At 40.7% G+C, this 21,743-nt stretch overlaps 2 protein-coding genes across 10 annotated transcripts; one reads left to right on the top strand and one right to left on the bottom strand.

The window, feature by feature from the left end:
• Positions 1-3,478: 3,478 nt before the first annotated feature.
• LOC122398572 (cytochrome b5 reductase 4) lies at positions 3,479-14,075 on the bottom strand. Of its 6 annotated transcripts, none has more exons than XM_043398579.1 (11): positions 13,941-14,075; positions 12,413-12,703; positions 7,358-7,528; positions 6,145-6,245; positions 5,622-5,778; positions 5,227-5,489; positions 4,927-5,149; positions 4,290-4,584; positions 3,923-4,009; positions 3,703-3,861; positions 3,479-3,619 (listed from the first exon to the last, which is right to left on the bottom strand). In XM_043398579.1, exons 2-11 carry the CDS (start codon positions 12,609-12,611, stop codon positions 3,565-3,567), a joined length of 1,710 nt encoding a protein of 569 aa, XP_043254514.1. In that variant the 5' UTR covers positions 12,612-12,703; positions 13,941-14,075; the 3' UTR covers positions 3,479-3,564. The 6 variants fall into 6 exon arrangements, with proteins under 6 accessions (XP_043254514.1, XP_043254510.1, XP_043254511.1 ...); XM_043398575.1 differs by having other exon boundaries at positions 13,876-14,013; XM_043398576.1 differs by lacking the exon at positions 13,941-14,075 and adding an exon at positions 13,752-13,851.
• Positions 7,502-21,629, top strand: LOC122398573 (fatty-acid amide hydrolase 2). 4 transcript variants are annotated; one of them, XM_043398586.1, is made up of 7 exons: positions 7,502-7,563; positions 17,269-17,479; positions 17,567-17,770; positions 17,856-18,383; positions 18,451-18,840; positions 19,359-19,541; positions 19,617-21,629. In XM_043398586.1, the coding sequence occupies exons 2-7, from the start codon at positions 17,273-17,275 to the stop codon at positions 19,713-19,715; spliced, it is 1,611 nt and encodes a 536-aa protein (XP_043254521.1). In that variant the 5' UTR covers positions 7,502-7,563; positions 17,269-17,272; the 3' UTR covers positions 19,716-21,629. The 4 variants fall into 4 exon arrangements, with proteins under 4 accessions (XP_043254521.1, XP_043254519.1, XP_043254518.1 ...); XM_043398584.1 differs by lacking the exon at positions 7,502-7,563 and adding an exon at positions 13,905-14,029; XM_043398583.1 differs by lacking the exon at positions 7,502-7,563 and adding an exon at positions 15,487-15,953 and having other exon boundaries at positions 19,617-20,783.
• Positions 21,630-21,743: the final 114 nt, after the last annotated feature.

The following is a 21,743-nucleotide window of genomic DNA, read 5'->3' as shown; positions in this document are numbered from 1 at the left end:
CCCTAACGATACTTGAATTTTGTATTTTATTGTAATTCGTCGATCGTTCGGACTAGTAGGTCTCATCGACGAAGACAGTTTGATATTCGTTTTGCTCTCGATATTAAATTTTCTACGAAGATTATGATGCACAGGCAGCGAACAAAAACTCGTAGCGAAAAATAATTTCCCAGGGATTTCAGTGTACACGGGTACAAGTTTGTTACGTAATCGCTCGACGCTAATAAAACAGCTCTGGGAAGAGAGTAATTGGTTTGTTCAATGGAAACGAGTAGAGGCGGATAAAAGACTCCAAAGTTTCCTCGGGGCACCAACTATCCTCATCCCTCTGCTCCTGAACTCATTGAAACTTGGCAAAATTTTGTATCCTCTTTCAATTAGGGGAAAAGGAAAAAAGATACTGAAACCGATTGCAGCGGCGATTTGACTACCCTCCTGCACTTCGACCTTTAATCCATATCGAAATTCGTTAACAAACACAAAGCTAAAACTCCTTAATATGTCAAGTATCTCTCGTTTCTTTGGTAAAAATAAATACACCGTTACAAGTGTCGATAAATATTAAAGTATCGTAAATTTTGTACAGTACCAGCCACTATGGTTAAAGAAATCGATTTTATATCTCGCGACAGCGAACGGGAAGACACGTCTCGCGATGCCTACGGACTTTTTTTCGAGCCAGACGTTGCACGTCGTGTTTTCCGCCAGCGTACTTTGTGCGAAAGTTTCCTTTGTTCGGTTCGTGCCGCTCTCCGGGCGCATTCGTCGGACCAGCTATCGTTAGAATCAACGGTACTTGGGTGAAATCGTAACTTTCGACGGTGCACAGAATGGCCGTGGCTTTTTCACAATTTTCTAACGAAATTCCTCCGTCGCGCAAAGTCCACGGGAACTGTGTCTGACACGACACAGGCCCCAACGACGCCTCTTTCACCCAGTAAATAGGCCTGTCGGCCAGTTTCTTTCTAGCCTCCGTCATTGTTGCATTGTATTTCTCGCCAGCTTATTGTGGTCCGCCATTTTCCTCTAATTTCATCTTTAACAAACTGTATTCTTAGATCATTGTTCAGTACACACCACAGAACCTTCAGATTTTTCCTTCGTTTCTTGATCAATTCTGATTACAAATGCTTAATACTGCGTTAGATCTTTGGAAAGGATCCATGAAATACATACAGAGTGTTCGACATCGTAGGGAAAAATTTTAATACAAGATTCTAGAGAGCAAAATAAGACGAAAATCAAGAATACTAATTTATTGATCGAGGCTCCGTTAAAAAGTTATCAACGTTTAAAAGTAGAGTTTCTCACTTTTTAACTTTAAACGTTAATAACTTTTTAACGAAGCCTCGATCAACAAATTGCTATTCTTGATTTTCGTCTTATTTTGGCCTCTAGAATCACTCCCCTAAAAATTTTTGCCAGATCTATCTTCTTTCAAAACATATTTTCTGCAACGCCTCTAAGACCAAAAGTTAGACCGAAAGTTTCCTGCTTAAACCTAGCCTTGGGAGTCGAGTTCCCAAAATTTGTGAAAACAATGGGTTACACGATCCCGCGAGCCACTCGATATTCCCTGATAGAACAAAAGGTAGACAATGAACGTTTGCATGGCAGATGTACATCAGCCTCGAATTTGCTGGGTAACGAGTTTAGCCTGCCATCAGAATTTGTCTGGTCGATTGATGGATCGTGCAACGAGAGTTGGCAAGCGAACGGTATACCCGGTGTCCGTCGACGATGATCGATATCTTCAGATTCGACGGTGGTGGGTCTTCAAGGGCAGGGATTCCCGGGTGCAACGAAAGCCGATCTGGCAGCAATGCGTTTCCCTCGGCCAAAAGACAACTGGTCTCGCCACAGGACGGTGTGTCGTTGCGTCACATTGCGGGGAAAAAGTTAGCGCGATCGATAGCCACTCTGTATGCCGTACCGGAAAATTAACCGAGCCCCAGAACTTTCATAATCCGAGAGCTTTCCACGCGGTCGTAAACGTTCCGTCTGCGAAGTTGACTCGACCGGATCGTTTGGCAGCGACTCTTACGAAGAGATACCCTCGAAGATGTTCTTTATTAATATTTATTGAAAATAGCAGAGAATTTGTTCGGTAGACTGAAACGTGACATGAAAGCACGAGACGTGGAGCCATCAAATATTCATTTATTTCTGATAACAACTATATACACCCATATACATACACATGTACGCGTATTAACATGTACATAAATGCAGAAAGTGGTCCATGCTTGAATATGTTTGAATAAAGACTCGAGATTCCTTCGCGAGGAGTACACTCCGCTTTCAAAGACGGCCATGTTCTAAATTATACGCTCGAACTGAAGTGTTTTCGACGACTATTCGCGATTTAATCTGAAAATACTTGATCGGTAAAAACACTCCAAGGGGTTTCTCGGTTATTTCCTATCTAGAAATCTTATTACTTATTGTTTTACGGTATCGAGATTTCAAGAACTCTCGTTAGAAGTTCGAACGATCCTTTGCGTTTGTTGCTTTTTAAAACGTTCGCTCTCGTTAGGCCATGTTGTTCATGTTTCGATCGGTTTTTAAAAGTCTAGAGGCCCTCTTTGGCACGCATTCTGTTTCTTTTTTTTTGCAAAAGAACCAAGGTCTTATTTATAAAATTATAACTCAAAATGCCTCATCGTACATGCATTCTTTTTTTTTATATTTAATTACAATTATGATTTTTATACGAAAACGAATGTTCTTTAAAAAGAAAGTAATAGCGCCATGACTGTCTCAACTTGGCCTATGTCTGAAAATATATCTCCATGCACGTTGTTTACGGATGCTCTCGGATAAAATCGTTAAAAATACAGCTCCTCGGGATGTATATCGTAGGTATGGATGTAAAGTTAAAATTACGGTATCTGTAAAAAATAATCTGTCTCCGCGAACCGTACGGAAAGCCTCGACGTGAATTGTATACCTTAGTAGAACCTAAAACTTTCATCTAAGACCCTTACTCCTATTTTTTTTTTTTTTATTTTGTTCGAAAATTTGTAGACGTGGTACAAAGTATGTATATTCCCCGACAGTAAGTAAGCCTTCGGAACGATCGACGTATAGAAATATATGTATATCTTTTATTGTTTACTGCGTTCAGAGACGATGAAAGTCAGATACGTTGCGCGAGAAGTACTAAAAAAAATGATATAAAGCGTGGGTGAATGATCTCCAAGTTTTGTGGAATTGAAAATATAGCTGAGGATAGACGGAATAGTTAATTTTGTCACAGATATGTTTCCGAATCGAAACGATAAGATTCTAGAATCGGTTTTAAAAATTTCTGTTTCCCTCGATCACCTCTCGTTCCACTTGCCACTTCGATCATTTTCGAGCAACGCGCACGCATTGGTACTGACACTGTGGGCGGAAATAGGAGTAAAAGTATCCAAAATGTTCTTTGTAAGCTCGGAAGTACGACGCCTGATCGATTCCTCGGAGGATTCGGTCCGTTGGAATATTTCACTTTCGACGTTCCTGTCTCTGTTCGTAAGTTTGGTATCAAAAGGAGGGGAGGCATACTTTCGCTTGGATCGACTAATCGTCGAAATCGTACATTTGGTAGGATTTCCAGCCGAGCTTCTGAAGGGATCTGAAAAATACGTACTGTTAATAAATCAAATAATATACAATCTAATGGTATTTTTCGTTTTGTTTCAGGTGCGTTGATATTACTTTTTCGCGGACTGCATGAACCCTCGAGGGCCACAGGTGAAGACACACGCTTCCGGAGACTGTTCCGCCACAAGTTCTCTCAATAAGTCGTCGGACACGGTACCGCGTCTTCCCGTCCATTTGCTGCTGGCTTGCGAAAGGATATGTGTAACCTTCAACCTAAAAATCATCAACGTTTCAAAGGTAATCCTACCTGGAACAAAATAATCGTATCACTCACTTCTTTTCCGCGCTAACTTTGTCCAGTTGCGCCACGTAGAACATATTGTCCTCGTCCTTGTTGAAGTTCAGGAGGTTTATAGTCTTCCTAAAGAAACAAAAGAAATTGATAAAGCACTAGTATCAAAGTATCAAGAGCCTAATGTTTTATTCGCATCTTATCGACTGGACAAACACTCGTTTTATACTGATACGCTAAAAAAGGGACATTATACAGTGCCAAAGATTCACCGCAGTCCTAAGATGCCAAACGTTTTTTAAAAATCAATTTAGGTTGACTAACACGAAATGGGGCGAGCGAGTTGGACCGCGCGGAGGGTCGGGAACGAATACGAATGAAAAAAGAAGGCAAACGGAGGAATACCAACACGCTGCGCCTGGCCAAGGACCGCTGGATGATTCCAAGCATCGCGGTGAGCCCTGTTCCGCCTGCCAGCATGTGAATAACGGAGTAACGATCGAAGGATTCTACTACGAAGGCACCTAAAGCATTGCTCAACACGAGGGTCTGACCGGTCTGTAGGGCGGTTATGGACGGACTCAGCGCGCCATTAGGGTACTTCTTTATCATCAGACATATGCAGTCGGACTTGTAATTCGGTACCATGTCGTCGGGATGAAGGCACGGTGGGACAGGCGTGTACGATCGTGAAATTTCCATTCCTGGAACAGAATCAATCGGTCGTTCAACACCACTTGTCCTCCATTTTAGTCGTCTTTCATAAGATGGTAGATTACAGAGTCTTGATAAAATATTAGGCGTAACGATCATTTCACTGTCTAGATCTTCCCTAGAACTTCATGTTCATCCAGAGATTTTTATCTTGCCGATTCGGTACATTAACATCAATTTCTTTGTATGTCAATATTATATAAATAAATACAGAGATTGTTATTCACAGTATTTGTTGCAAGGTTCATTGCTTTAATGGACCTGTAATCTACCAACCTGAGTAAGGCCATCTCGAAATAGGACAGGTGACCATTCCAAAAACGCCTACTCACCCATCACGTTCATTTTGGCCTCTACGTGTCTCCCAACTGGTACCAATTCCAACGAGTCTTTTGCTCGCAGAACCAGCAGATGAACCAACTCGGAAAACGGTGTGTTAGCGAGCACTTCGTACTCTTTGTACATCCGTGCGTTCGTGTTTGGCTCCCTCCATATCGTGTGACTTCCCTGAGACTTCCATATACCTTTTGTCTTCTTCGCGAACGTGAAGTCCACCTACGAAAACAAAATTCGATGATCCTTGGCTTATTTTCGATCGTAGAACTAGATAAACAATATTATTGAACATTTACCTCCATGGTTTCCAGGTTCCTCTTGCACGCTGGTGGCCATTCAACGCCTGCCGCCAGTTCGAGCTCGTGCGCTATTACTTCCTTCTCGAAGAACAGTTTGAAGAGCAACTTCGAGTCGCTTATCCTCCTCACGTGATAGGAGATGCTCGGATAATCGCGCACCGTTTGGTAGAAGAGCGTGATGGAGTTGGTCGTTTGTCTCCAGTCCATCTTCAAGTTCGACGGGCTGGTGTCCGACAGATTTTCTTGGCTGGTATTTCGCGCTAAATATCAGTAAATAGTAAGATCGTAGAGTGATCCACACCCTTGATTTAGTGGAAATTTATTAACGTCTCAAGCTATCACTATAAATCTGTTGAAGTGAAAACTAATTGGTACGAAAGAAGCCTACTGACTCGTGCAACTTTTAATCAGGTCCAACGTCGCGGATGAACAATCCGTCGTGCTGGAGGGGGTGGTTTCCGTCGGCGACGAGGCAGAAACGGAACCACGGCTGAGTCTTCCCACGACGCATTTCTGCAGAATACTCTGATAATTCACCCAAGCGTGCACCTGCAACGAACGATCTATGGGTACGTAAAAATAATAGTCGATCAGCTGGAATCGCGAGGGCTCTTCCAGAGAAAACAGTGGCGAAGAATAATAACGGTTTGGAGTTATTGATAAAAGATTGCACTTAAATCGATGACCTCGAAGGACTAGCACTCTCCTTATAAGTTTCAGGTCCGAAAAAAAATGGATGAAGCGAGTGGTAGGTCAGCCAGGCGGAGGCGGGGGTAAAACCACTCGGTGGCCTTGTGCGGCCAATTGATTTCCATCGAACCGCTTAACCTATACGTGGACTGCATCTCTGCCGAGCGATTCGTCTGAAAGAGCCCTTTCTTTGCTCAAGTGGCGTCCCGAACCATTTGGACTCACGTTTTCGAACAGTTTAGTCGCGTCCTTTCCGACGCCTCTCATCAATTCGCTAGTCCCTCCTGGATGGAAGTCCATATAACGCGTCACGTTGAAGACGATTCCTATATACGAAATATCGTTAAACAGAAATCACCGTAAGTAATATTAACAATATCAACGAATTAAAGAATCGTAAAATTGTAAAAATTGTAAAAATTGTAATCGCGACGCTGATAACGCCGGTACTCGATGTTTCTGGGTATCGAATATTTCATATCGTATTTTCGACGTCGTATCAATTTCATAGAAATACAGACCTTGTACCGACCCGATCGAAGCTACGTTATCGAAACAAAATCGACACCGATTTGTGTAATATTCGGGTCACGGTATTCCGAACGCATCGTTTCGAACGAAAATCGAAAAAATTGAAATCACGTCGACGTTCCGTGGAACGGAATTAATTACTGGCGAGGAATATGATAAATTTTAATCAGGTTAAAAGCAAACGTTTATCGCCGGTCAGTATTGTCCCCGACGTCTCGTGACCTGTGCTCATTCGCTGTGTAAAATGGGAAGACACGGTGTGCTCTATCGATCAGCATGCAATTTTCATCGTCGAGACGAAGAAAGGCAACAAAAGCCGTGAAAGCAGCTGAAACGAGAATACCGAGACCCGGTCGAGCGAAACTTAAATTGGAATCAAGTTTAACTTAGCGTTAAACTGGATCTATCTATTTTACTTAATTTCCAGCCAGCTAAGCTGAAACTTCCCTCCTCCTCCCCCGCGCGATTCCCGTTATTATCACTCTTTCAAGCCAGATTATATCGCGACGGCAGAAAACACCACCGAATTTATTCCCGTCGCGATCACCTTCGAGACATCGATTTTAATTCCTTCGATTAAATTTCAATTAACACGGGTTTTCTCCATGGGAGCCCCCGATCGATGTGTAATCTCATCAGCGGGGAATTGGTTTTAAAGGTCTACCTAAATTGTTGTCAGAAATTTAAACGTAGGCCAAATACTCGGGGAAACTATGCTCTCGCGTTACCAGAAATTGATCAGAAATTGATGTTAATTGATTTTGCCCCTGACGTCGCGTATCCCTCGATTTACGAGCGCCCTATAAACCTTCGAAATGTCGTTAAAATCAGAATAGACGTTCATCGTTAGCTTCGACAGTTTCGCGTTTCGGGCGGGAATATTAATATCGAGACCGTTCGATCGTACCTCGAATCGCGATCCAGGCGTCGTTTTCTTTATCGTGATTGGCCAACTCGGACAAAGTAACGACTCGCGGAACGCCGCCGACGCCGGTCAAATCGACGCCAGAGTTGCTCAGTCGGATCCAGTCCATCAAACTGTGCCCAGGCGCTAATGCGGTTTTATTTCGAGGATTGCCTGCGAACAGCCGAGAAAAAATAACGCTTGTTAAGGTCAGTCTTCGTCCAGAACCGATAACGAGCAAACGTTTCGCGCGAGATTAGTTTTAGAAATTATTTATGACCCCCGTGCGGAACACCGGGATCAGTGACCTTCGACTGTGCTCGTTGAACGCCCATGTGCGTCCCCCGCACGGCGATGGTTGTGCATATCTGAAACGATCGTTATTAATACGTTCACTATCTAACATAAAAAAATTAATAAACATTAGAATGCAACGTCCTCGAAATTCAATTTCTTTCGATGGTAATAATTACGTAAATTAGAATTGTAATATCAGGCACCCGTTGGTTCGACTAAATTGGTCGAAGGTACTGTAATTTCCTGGAAAAAATGCGATAACACGCGTCGACTTTGCAAAAGCAAATTTCAAACGCAAGTTGGTCGAATCCGGACTGGTGACTTTCTAAAAGGCTCTCACGAACGGAACACGATCGCGTTTCCTTTCGTTAGAACGTATTCGGATAACTTGGGACAATTGAGATTCTACTAGGTAGCTCGTGGCGTAATTTATGAAGCGATCCTCTGGGAAGTCGCGTCGCGACGATTAAGCACGTCCGTTTGAAACATAACGCCCGTGGAAACGTTCTCGAAAATGGGTAAAACTAACAACCAATTATCGTTGATTACTGACCGTCCTGGATCTGCAAACCGAGACTCTGCGGAGACCCGTCGCCGTCCATGACGGAAACCAGAGACGCGCCGCAGCATCGTGGCATTTTCTCATCGAAACGTCAGTGTCCAGGGATGTTTAATCATCCTCCTGCGTACAATCAGCCGCGTGAGCATCTCTGCGAATCCTAATGTACAGTTCTTCGTACAAGAATCGAAAGAATCGCGTCTCGACTCCTTAAAATCTAATCGGACAGAACTGAACAAACTTTTATTCGAAATCGACGAGTTTCTTTTTAGCTGGGTCTCCACGATGGAATTTTTAGTAGAAAAGAACTGCGAATTTTCTCTACAGCGTCTTTAACAATAAAGATGATCGCGCAGGAACTCGATAAAAGTTGTAGAATTTAAACACGGTCTTTCCAACTTTTCTGAACGCCCTTGTACATACTTCCCGAAGCATAAAACAGCGTTCACGGCGGTCATAAAATTGTAACAGCCTTCCTAAAGGTTATTGTCTGCAGGAACATTTTTCCTGAACTCCACGTTTGGATAATGAATAATATAATGGAGATATTAAACGCCGTGGAATGGTTTGGAAAATTGCGTGCTTGAGTAAAAAAAAAATTAATAAACGTCTATAAAATGTTGAAGTATTTACGTTGAAACGGCAGTTAATTACGGTGCAAATTACGAGGGAAAAGTGACATCGTAAAATATTAAAGGGGCTCGAGCAACGGTGCGACAAACTCTTGAATATTGAAAGAAATAATAACGAACTACGAACATTACAAACGCCAATGTATTAAAAACATCTTTAACGAACGTAATGTAAAAAAAAAGGAATACTCGATGAAGCAGTGCCAGAATGGGAAATAAAACTCTACCGGAACTCAGTCAACGCTGGACATAGTTATATAAATATGAAAAAAATCGTGGATATGATTTTCGATAAAAGTACGTGCAATCAATGCCCGGTGTAAATCTAGCTTTGAATGTAAAATGTGGGTAGCGAGATGACAAGACACACTGTCGAGTGGCGTGGAAACGTCAAACGAGACCAAAACATGTACGAATTTCTGTCCCGTCAGCGGAACGATGTGAAAACGTGCTAGAAAATCGAGTGTAAAACGGCGGGAACGGGATAAACCCGCGAGCGTACCTGCACGAGACCGCGGTGACGTCGAAAATCGACATATATACACGTACACTTCGTAGCGCGCAAAAAGCAATCGAAATAGCGGGCACGATCAATCCACGTCAACCCCAAAGAAATGGCCGGCCGCGAGTATTCGAAAAAAAAAACCAACGATTGAAGAACGAAACGAGAAAAACAGAGACTGACGCCCGACAAAGATACGTCACGTTGGTGTTATGTTGCTGCTCGTCCCCGAGATGCGTCTCGGACGAGTCATCCTGCCCGGCCGGAAGCGTCCACCAACGAGAACCGTCGATTCGAAGTAAACAGATTGTATATGGTCCGAGTTCGAAACGTTTCGACGTGAACGAAACGTGATCGCGGGAGAAGCTGCCGGACGAAACGTTGATCTCGCGTTGGCGGACTGGAAGGTACTGCACCGAAACACGCGGACCGATATAGCCCTCGGACAGGTAGATCAATATAGTAGCTACGGCGTGTCTAACACGCAGGATCTCGCCACTGAGCGTGTGGCGTTCCGCGAAGATCGACGTCGCTACAGTGACTCGGGCTGATGCTGACTATTAACCCTGAATAATTAACCCTTTCAGTACGAAAGACCTGACTGTGACAGCGTTTACGCGTACTCGCCCCCCCGTTGGGACAGTCGGATAATAATTCGCCCGAGAAATTGAATCTGATCGATGCTCGAAACGCTATGCACAGAGTACAGGGAAGATACGACCCCGGAATTTCATCGAATCGTCCAAGGTAGCGTATCATTTTATTAAAACGGACTCGAATCGTTGCATGACAAAGACACACGGACAGAGTATGTCGAGCAACGACGATTTCAACAAAATAATCGTGCAATCTACAAAATTTTACTCCCCATAATTTCGATATTTTCTTAACAATGGTGTCAATGTATTATTGGGAGCCAGTCGATTAAAACGAACCCAAACACGACATAAATCGAACTATTTTTTATTTATTTAACATACGTGTTAATACAGTGTGTGATTCAATTATTAGAATTTTACACGTTCTACAAATTGTACCTTCTTTTTTTCAATTTAAATAGCAAGTGTGATTATATTGGTTAACGTTGCTTTACAATTTCGCGATTGGATTGAAAAGAAATTCGCTGTATTCTCGAAACGAGCCAGCGATCCAATCAGAATAAATCACAAAATTCATGGCTGCGACAGAACCAATAACGCCCGTGACTTTTTCCATCTTCGCGCAGTATGCGAGCCACGATCTCAAAAGTAGATTCCCTCGCGGAAATGATCAGTTTGCGTCCGGTAACCGAGCAAAATTCGATTCCCCGATTCGGTGCATTTCCATCGCAGAAACCGATCTTCGGTTAGAAATGTTGGTGGCGCAACGTGGAGGTGAACGCAGGAAGGGCGACACACATAAAGTTTATAAAACACTTTAATATGTAGATACGTAGTATCCTGCGTGGGAGGACTATTTGTCCCTTTGTGCGTCCGAGCGTAGCTCGCTACAGGAACTAACTAACCCCGTACACGCAGTAAGGGGGCAGATCAGTTGGTCTATTCCTTGCCCCCTCCGGTAGGTGGCAGTAGTGGTTCCGTTACCGGTCATGCATGAATCGCCCTAGACTATGTCACTCCTAACAAGAAAACTCGACACCCCTGGAATCCGGATATCAAATTACGTAGAAAACGGTCGAACGATTTTTAACGGATTAATGGCGTGGCACGTGACTCTTGTTACTTCGACGAGATTGGTCCTGTCCTTCGAGTGGCGGCGACAGGATGTCCTGGTTAACTCGGGTGCCAAAAATATTCCCGTCACTTTCGACAAAGATAAATGTTCCAATTTTGTAAGATAAAAATGTATTCACGAAATTTGCACTCAGACTTCAATTTTCGCTTATTTATTTTTGGTAATTCGAGCAAAACAAAACTACGTTAAACGAAATGGAAGAGTTCTTGATTCGTGTGGTCAACGACGCTCCCTATCGTCTCGAGGTTAATAATGATCCAGCGCTCCTTATCCCGTGGTTGCGTAACGTTTTTTTTTCGTCGCAACCCATTCGTCATAATGACCTTGTAACGCGACGTGGCGAGCATGTTTGGTGTTTACCATGGACACGTCGATCGGAATGCGAAAGCTCAAAAGTGAACCGCGGCCAGACGTTTGAACAAAATCAATATTTGGCTAAACTTATAGAACCACGGAATTATAAATAGACGGGTATCGAACAGCCACGCACAAGCATGACTTTCATGGAACTGCTCCGCGCGTTAAGAATAAATCGGTCGCGTTTTCCATCCGGTTGAAACGTATCCGCCATAATCCACCAGAAACTTTTCGTCTGAACTTTGTCAGCCAGACCCAGCCTCCACACTTGAATGGTAAACTTTTTCTGCGTGCATTCTTTATCGCTGAAAATATCGTATTACGAATTAAACTTTCGTCTGAGTATTTCGCGTATAACGAAAGAAATTTAAAAATAACGGGTATATACATTAATAAAGCGAAGAATAAATTTTTTTTAGCACCGATTCTCACTATCGGGACAGCACAGGGGACAGAATGGTCACACCGGTTGGCCCTGCCCTACCCTATCCTGACCCAATAATGCAAATCGGTAACGTGTTTCACTTCTCGACGGGTGAAACATCCAGTCCAATCCCACGTTGTGATATTCCTCTTCTTGGGCCCCGAATAAGACCGATTCTCACTATCGGGACAGGACAGGAGACAAAATGTACTCGCCAAGTGGCCCTGCCCTGCCCTATCCTGACCCAATAATGCGAACCGGGCATGATGCTGGAGAAACTTCGTCTACGATCCCCTTCCTAACATCCACTAACTTGGGACAATTTTTCTTGAGCAACCTTCGCTAACCAAATGCTTGGAAAATCCTATCTTACTCACCCATCCAGTCCTTGTTATAAAAAATACATACCTTATGACAAAATAATTAGGTTACCTAAAGAAATTCCTGATAAACCACACGGCACAATGGTAATACGCAACTCCCATGCCTGTGCGTGCAAACAGTTAAAAGCTGAACGCCAAAGGCATACCGGATAATCAACTTGTTGACTCACCGGTGGCTGAACCGGAAGACGACCCCGCTTGGCTTATTATCGCTCTCGACTGCTCGAATTGCTTGACTCTGGCCAAGCTACTGGGCAACAGAACAGCGTTTCTGGCCAGCAGGCTGGCCGGCGACGACGATTTCACGTCCACCATCTTCATTTTTTCCTGAATGTCTTTGGCGTCGTCCTGACCCTTGACCTTCTTCATCCTTCACGGCGACCTCGATCGCGACGATTGCTCCGGAGTCGACCAGCGATTCGATGCCTCGGTATTCACTATGTCATAGCAGCGGCGCGAATCTGAGGAAATAGCGGAAAAAACTTTTGCACTCGTTGGCTCGCGTTTTTGAATGGCTTGAATCGTTGGGTCAAGGTTTCAATTATCGGAGAACGTTCTATCGGGCTTAGAATGGCGACCGGGCTTTTCGTCTCTCGATGGCCTCGAACGTTTGGCGCGAATATTTTCGAAATTCCATCGGATAAGATTAAAGCCGCTCGAAATTGGACCTACCCCCTCGTTTGTTCGATAAAAATACACGTATCTCGATCAGGATTGCAGAAAATGATAAGCACGAAAAACTAGTATGATTTTAAGGACTTATCGAAGTCTTTCATCACGGTATTGTTCGGCTGGTATTTCAATACGCTGGGAAATGTGTATCATCAAAAAGTAATTATGGTAAAATTTAGAAAGCGAAACACAAGAGAGTCACGAAATATTCCTATTACTTTCACTCCGAGTTTCACGAATAATAAAATATGATTATGCCCCCTCGGACGATTTTATTCGTAGAACTTGTTTTATTTTTACAAAAAGAAGCATTTACCTAATTTTAGTATTTACAAGGAATGGAAAGTATTTCGTTTTATTATTAAAGTATTCTGGCTGTATTCGGTAATAGCCGGTAATCGGAGAAGTAAAATATAAATCGAGGTTAAAGACTGGACAGGACACGACGCGTCCGAAAATAAAAACAGCTGTAGGAAGTTGAGACAGCTGAATTGATGTCATAACTTTCGTAATAGATAAAATGGAATCAATAGTAGAGTAAGACAAAAAAAAGAGGACATGAATCAAGCCGACGTCATTCGAGAAACAAAACAATTACATTCACTTGCAACTAATAGAAGTTGTCTGAAACAATGGAAATAGCACGAGAAGTTTAAACATGCTACAAAGTTTGCGTTTATAATACTATGGTAAACTATAATAATCATTACACGGGAAGGGATGAAACGTAACAAGGTCCAAACAAATTTAAAGGTTATGTTGGAAGTGGATGTGGAATGGCTGGATCATGGTGACACCCAAATCATCGAATGAATTTTAACGGAATGGTCGACGTACAGAATCTCGGTAATGCAGACGTCGCAAGAACCAACAGCGGATAAATCGAGCGAACGGAGAACGGAACAAGGTTTCGCAAAGTGTTATTGCGGCGCGAAAATGCCGCACAGTTCTGTGAGCTAACCTCAAAAAGGCGATCAGCGATCGCGAGCCCCATTTCAAGTTGGAAAACGTAAGAGTCAGTCTCACCACACCGTTACGTCGTTAACTCAGCACGAGACGCAGCCAATAATAAAATCACCAAGGATGATGAACGTTCTTTGTGGAGTGATAAGGAAGTAAGTGGCCACAAAGTGACATTCACCCTGTCGTACACAGACACACGCGCGCGCGTCACCATTGACGCCATTGTCCCTCTTTAGTATCTTGGCTGATGACGTGCGATCGAGTCGCCATCTGACGAGCTTTAATGATTCATGACGATTGGAAAATTACGAATTGTTCCGTGTCCTGATGACGGGGAATTGTTGACGGTTATATGTTACAAAAAAATAAAATAAAAATAAGGAAAAGTGCTCGCGATAAATGCAAATTATCGAGGTTACTTTTAATTCGAACGATTACGATGTACTTGTCGTTGACGATATGTCATCTGTTTATCAATAATGAATATTATGATTCGATGTGAAAATGTGTGCCCTACATACTATTGTCAATCTTTCACGATCTTTTACATAACCAGTTACTTTTTTTTCTGGACAGCCGGAAGGTTATAGCTATTAACGAAGAAATGGATCAAAACATTTAAATTATCATACGTTATGGATTTCCTATGTGTCTGCACACCTGTTATTCATTTTTTGCTCTTATAAATTACTTTCAATGAACAGCTATATATACTGTGTATAAAGCACTATGTAAATATAATTCGATGAAAGGTTAATTAGCGATTTCAAAACACTGTGGAGGAAAATGAGTTCAAGTACAATTCATTCTATGAGTGTCGCATAATTGTGGCGGGAACGCAACTAAACTTGATAAACAACAAATAATTGACATATCAAGTATTTTGTTTTCAAAATATTACGTAGCTATTCAGGATATATAAAAAGAAGTAAATATAAGGTATCGTTTGCATAAATAAGCAAATGTGTTAAAAGATAACAACCTGTCAAACATAAACACCGTGTCCATGTTGCGTGAAGTTAATCGTCGGAGCTGACAATCGCGCGCGACTATTCAAGTAAACGATAAGAAACACAGAGAAATGAAATCTTTTATTATCGGACACCCGGTATATGACTTAGGCCACTTTCATAATCACAAGCACAATTATTCAACGGATTGTTGGAATTTATGTTACAAATTGAAACGAGGTGAAACTTGAGTTTCAATTTCAAAATAATATGTATTAAGTAAGATAACATTTTATTACGTAACAATATTATCGCACAAATTACCGATCTATTTGCGTGGATATTAGTCAAAGTAATAACTTTGCAGGAAACATGCAGTAACTGCGGTAATAATAAAGATTACTGCATGCAAATCATACTTTACCTTGAAAAATTACTCACGTTGGAAAACTCTAGAATTCTTACTCTGTAACAATATAATAATTCTTTATTTTAAAAATCGTTTAAAATCGAGGTCCCCAAATTTATTTATTTTATTGATTTCATTGTCGAAACGCCTCGACGCGATGCGTAAAGTCGGCCCTGAATGACTGGAAAGTGTAAGTACATATTCGTTGAAGCGAAAGCATCTTTATTGGAAAAGTAGTTGCATATAAATAGTATCGTAACAGATCGAGGGGTCGTGATGGTTGGGTGACCTGATCGATATCGATACGCTCATTGTAAATATCTATCCTCGATAAATAACATTTACTCGCGAAAGCATCGTTCCTGTCGCTACTCGGCGGCCATTTTACGACCTATCCCCGACCAGCCAAACATCTCCGCGACGCATAAAAGGTCGTCGCCGTTAGTCCCAGACTGTCTACCAGCCCACCGACTGTTGCGATTGCGCGAGCCCTCGCGCAGTATTCGTGCCGGCAAAGGTGTGAGAGTGGAGCTCGTGAGCAGTGGTATCAGTTGACTTCGAGTGCCGAAAAAAGAGGTGTCATACGGAACGGAACACTACACTGTCGATGACGCGTGATTTAAATTTGTTCTTTATCGAAGGGGTGTCGGACAATATCGATTCGCTCGCTAGTTTCCAGCAGGCTTCTCCAGTCGACCCATTAAACGAATCACTGTTGTAAGTATGTACGTACTTCGATCTGCACAAACGTTCGTCAATGCTCCATACTTGTTCCGGAGACAACGTTACTCTGGTAACAATTATCGATTTCCAATCGACCGTTTCCAAGTTGCCTCGGTCACGTGTTTAAAATTAATTCGATGATCTGATTGATCAAATTCGTAAATCGTTCGCGCCAGCAAGGCACGAGGAAAAGGGACTCGCCCATGCACCGTTAGGCGCGATCGCTTTCGCAATCGGTTGATCGAATTCGTCGATCGAGCGATTCGTTTCGATTACTTTTGAGAATCTATCCTTTTTGGTGTGTTATTCGTCGACCGAACGAGGTTCTCTCCCATTACGCGGACCGCGTGCATCACGGCAAGCTTCCGACCGGTGGAAAACGCCCGACGAAACGAGAACATCGCCTTGAAACGCACCGCAAGTAATATCCGGTCGAACGACCACTGTCAAACTCACATGATGTTGGTATGGGCAGCCTTGATGCGTAACTCGGACGGTTGCATCATTACTGGCTTATCAGTGTGGAATTCGTATTAAAATTATCGCGCCTACGACGTCTGTTTGTTGAGAAGTCATTTGAAACCGAGCCGCGCCGTGCACGTCACCACTTCGGGGCAGTCGTTTATGGGGCACGCGTTAATCGATAAGTACCGGCGTTTTCCATAAAAACACAGGGTAATATCATTTCTGACGCAAGGTCAACCAATTAATCTACCGCCAGAACGATGGAGATAGCGCGATTAAACGTGATTAAGATGATGCAAACGTACCATAAACCATCAGTCCTTTTGCATGTCAGCTAATGGCGAAACGTATCCAAGCTGGCGTTACGAGTGTATTATTTGTTTAGCAAGTATAATGCGAGATGTATTAAAATACAGGTTGGCCGTGGGCTACGTCGACACGATGTACAGTGGGCAAGAATCAAATTCAGACTTTCAAGTTAATGCATTATTTAAGCATACTTGAATTAATTAGTTTTATTATTTCGAAATTATATTAAAAATTGGTTTGTCACGTTTCGATAAAATGTTTAAAGTAAATGTAGTCTGTTTCTGTAAATGTATAATTTCTTTCTATGCTTTTATTCATTCAGATTGTCTATCATGAATAACGATGTTCATCCATTATACAATAGTTTGATTCATTGTTTACTGACACTGTCATGATGTTATTACAGCACATATTTTATTCCAATGCATACACTATAGATTAAATTCTGCTGTTTACTCAGCATCTTTTATTTTTATTAACTTTTATCGCAACATGGGAATAGTAACTAATGCATTGAAATTTAACCTATTTTTAGATAAATGTCTACCAAGATTAAGAATCAAAGCAGAATGCAGACTACGGGAAAAGTATTGAGTGTGCTTCATAGATTGATTGAAATAATTGCTAGAAGAATATATCTGTTCATTGCAATTCTGAAAGGTCCCGCCCAATCTCAACCACCTATAAAGGACTTAACACTTCTACATAGTGCAACTACTTTAGCCTTTAAAATTCGCAATAAGCAGGTAAGTCCACCCAAATACACATTTACCTTTGAGATGGGAAAGAAACACATTTGAGAAAAATATTTCACCATTTATTTACTGTTACAGCTGACTTCAGAAAATGTAGTACAATCATACATAGATAGAATAAGAGAAATTCAACCAGTGCTAAACTGTGTAGTAGAGGAACGCTTCGAAGAAGCTCTCAAAGAGGCAAAGAAATGTGATGAACTTCTGAAATCTAAGGATGCTCCATCTCCTCAAACTTTAGCAGAAGAAAAGCCTTTCTTTGGAGTGCCTTTCACAACAAAGGTAAGTTTCACCTAACAAAACAATAATCTGCATTGAGTTGACTCCTTTAATTGGAAAGCAATTTCAAGTAATATCCACTTTATAGGATTGTATTGCAATTGCTAACATGAAGCAAACTGCTGGTTTAGTTGTTCGTAAAAAATTTGTTGCCAAGCATGATGCAGACGTTGTAAAATTGATGAAAACTGCAGGGGCCATACCTTTGGCAACAACAAACGTTTCAGAATTGGCAATGTGGTGGGAAACCAGTAATTCCATATATGGTACTACGAAAAATCCTTACAATACTAGGCATATAGTCGGGGGATCTTCTGGTGGGGAAGGTTGCCTACAAGCAGCCGCTGGCTCACCATTAGGAATAGGATCAGATATTGGTGGTTCTATTCGCATGCCATGCTTTTTCAATGGTGTTTTTGGACACAAACCTTCTGAGGGAATAGTTTCCAAACATGGTCAGTATCCAAGTGCTCACAGCGATGAACAGGATAGGCTGCTTTCAGTTGGTCCAATGTGTAGGTATGCTCAAGACCTGATGCCCACTTTGAAAGTTCTTGCGGACAAGAACGTGGATAAATTGCGATTAGATGGCAAAGTAGATATTTCAAAAATCGAGGTATGAATTATATACTTAAGTGTTCTTTTTACTTTGTAATATGCGATAAATATATGTTTTAATTTAGTTCTATTACATGGAAGACGACGGCGGTCAATTCTTAACATCACCGGTAGACGTGGAAATAAGAGACGCTATGAGGGGGGTAGTTCGTTATCTCGAGAAAGCGCACAAAACCAAGGCGACCAAACTCAGTATTAGAAAAATGAAGAAAAGCATTGCACTGTGGATGGCGAACATGAGTTGCAAGGATGAGAAAGACTTCACGTATGAATTGTCGAACAGAAACGGTCACATAAATCTCTGGTGGGAGTTTATAAAATGGGCAATGTTCATGAGCAATCATACGCTTATAGCTCTTCTCACAGCTACGTTCGAAAGGTTCGCGGTGAAACATGAAAGCGAGGAGCATGTTAAGCTGATGCAAGAGAGTAGGGATCTTTATCAAGAATTTAAGGTATTTCGCAAAGCTTATGCATTATATCGATGAACTTTAATTTTCTGTATATAAACTTTTATTACAATATCTCGAATTGATTAAGTGGCCGTAATGTAACTCATCAGGGTTGGAATTGGCACCTTTATTCTTCGCCTTCCTTTCCGAAATACCGCGCAAGATATCAAGATATTGATTAATTCTTACAATCGAATTACGGAACTGTACTGTTCGTTAGCGGATGTGAATTCTTTCTCGAATCACTCTTGTGCAAACTGGTCAGGCTACTAGTGTGTCACACACGGTATAACGTGTTTCCCTATTTAGTAACAGAAACATGTTTTCGCCCTGCATGCAGAATGCGATTTTTCTATCTAATTTAGTAAAAGTACATTCTTTTTGTGAATTATATTGTAGTCCTTTTATCGCAACGAAACGAGCGATTGAATTTGTTAGGAAGCATGTAAACCAGAAGCATCCAGTTTTTTCATCTTTGACCATATGCCACGACATCTTTCTTACTATACTTTTTATTATAGGAAATCTTGGGTGATAACGGTGTGTTTTTGTATCCAACACATCCAACAGCAGCACCGTTGCATCACGAGCCACTGATTAAACCGTTCAATTTTTCGTACACTGCAATTATTAATGTGCTAGGGTTGCCAGCCACTGCTTGCCCTTTAGGTTTGAACAAGCAAGGTCTTCCCATTGGTATACAGGTGCAAATTTTGATACGTCGACGTTATGCCGTTAAATGGATTATTTCTAATACCTTGTAATTATATTTATAACAGGTTGTCGGTGATCTGTATCAAGATCGTTTAACGATAGCCGTAGCGGAGGAATTGGAACGCGGTTTTGGTGGTTGGGTTCCTCCTGCTGTTGTAGCCTGAGTTTTGTCTGTTGGACAATAATCTAATGCATTGTACGCAATGTGTACAATTTCCACCATACTCTGCCATTATTAGTTTTCGACAAACAATTTACATCAAGATAATTTCATAACGAGAAATCATAAGGTACAGTACAAAACACATATGTATTCAGAGAAGTAGATGTTCACGTTTACAATATTCCATGTTGACGATTATACGCGTAAAGTATACGTAATTTGAGAAACATAGAAGTCACCGTCAGTTTTATAGTCCACTATAAATTGCGTTATGTCAAGCATACGGTCATAGACACATCGAATCATAAATCGAAATACGATTCGAATCAGAGAACGCATAGTTTTCATAACTGCATATATTTATATTTATACATTGATGTTGAAAGGTTCTTCTTTTTCTTTTTTGTAACAAAATTCAGTGTCCACGTAAGTAATAACATTTGTACATAAGCAACCTGTCGCATTATATTTGACTAACGTTTTTTATATACCTCATCTTAGATCTCTGTGTAGGATTTTCTATTTTCATACAAATCGAGAAAAAGAGGGGGAGAGTGTGTGTGTGAGGAAAAAATAAAAAAGGGAATTATAAGGTAGCAGGATGTTTTCGGTAATGTGATAAAGTATTAAAAGATTCTATGTTTATAATGTATATTGATGTTAAAATCGTATACATATATATTTTATGTACTAAAATAATAAATTTTTATTCCATTATTTCTACCGTAATTTCTCTTTTGTTAGCGTCTGATTAACATATGGATGGAAGACAAATTAATATATGCATTTTTCATAGAGATGTAGCTTTCCAACTTAAAATTTAGTTAATTTAATGTACTACTATGCATTTATCACGTATCAATGTTGATCTAACAGATGCTATGCAGTGCTGTTACTAATAATTTATATTTTTGTAACGATATAACTAAATTTTAATTTATGATTTGTCATAGTTCTTCAGTTTTCTATGTAAAGCAAGACGACCAAAGGAGAATGTTCCAAATGGTAAAATATATATTTATTTAAAAATACAGTTCTTATAGGGGGAGGATTTAAACAAAATATCTGTTATATTTAATATACTTAAAATTGTAAATACACAATGTTTACAACACTTTTTCAGGTATATAATACGCGTGATAAGAGATCCGTAATTTCATGATACATTTGACATCAATAAATAATTTAATACATATTTACAGAATTAATACGAATTGTTTATTGTCGAAACGGTTTTTAAAGGATATATGTAAAAATGTGTATGACGAGGAAGAACATGTTTCTTGCCCCATATTCATAATTTCACGTGTTTCAATGAAGTTCAACTTATTAATTTACATTTATAAGTATACCGCAAATTTCAATTCGCAGTCTAAGTACTTGTTGCAACCTATAAAACTATTTGTAAATTGTGTTTATTACGCACAATTAAAATAAAAAAAAACAAAAAAAAAAAACAAAAATAAAAAAGGAACCTCCGAGATATTCGAGCAACGAGTTCTGCTTTTGTTACAGGTTAAGTACTTTCGATTAATAGGATAAGGATTGATTTAATGCCATTACCCTCCTTTTATGTACGTTATTCGCATTAATATGTATATCGTTTGTCTAATGTGTTATGACCTAAATAGGCAGTGGGTTCGATTTTATAAAAATGAATTCATGTTTTCACAAGTATATCGAGAGAGAGAAAAAAAATGAAAAAAAATTTATGAATTCGCTATATTAAATGTTCCACTAATACTTCTACACGAATTGGTTCATAATGTGAATGTACTTTCTATTTATGAGAAGGAAATAATAAAAAGCCTCATGAATATATAAATACATTAAAAATGACGTTCACCATATCACAAGGTATTCCTTAATGTCTACAAAAAGTGATCTATTACGTTTTACCCTAAAACTACCTTGAACTTGATTCTTCCCCTTTTGTCCAAAGCGATGTATTGAAAATTTGATTTTGGTCGATATTCGTAACCAGAATTACCATACTTATAAAAGTCTTGCTTAAGTACTCGATAGATTT

Source organism: Colletes gigas, unplaced genomic scaffold (genome assembly GCF_013123115.1).
Source record: "Colletes gigas isolate AHSC1104 unplaced genomic scaffold, ASM1312311v1 Colletes_gigas_Sc00011, whole genome shotgun sequence".
NCBI classification, from domain to species: Eukaryota; Metazoa; Arthropoda; class Insecta; order Hymenoptera; family Colletidae; genus Colletes; species Colletes gigas.
This window is presented reverse-complemented; position numbering and strand designations above follow the sequence as displayed.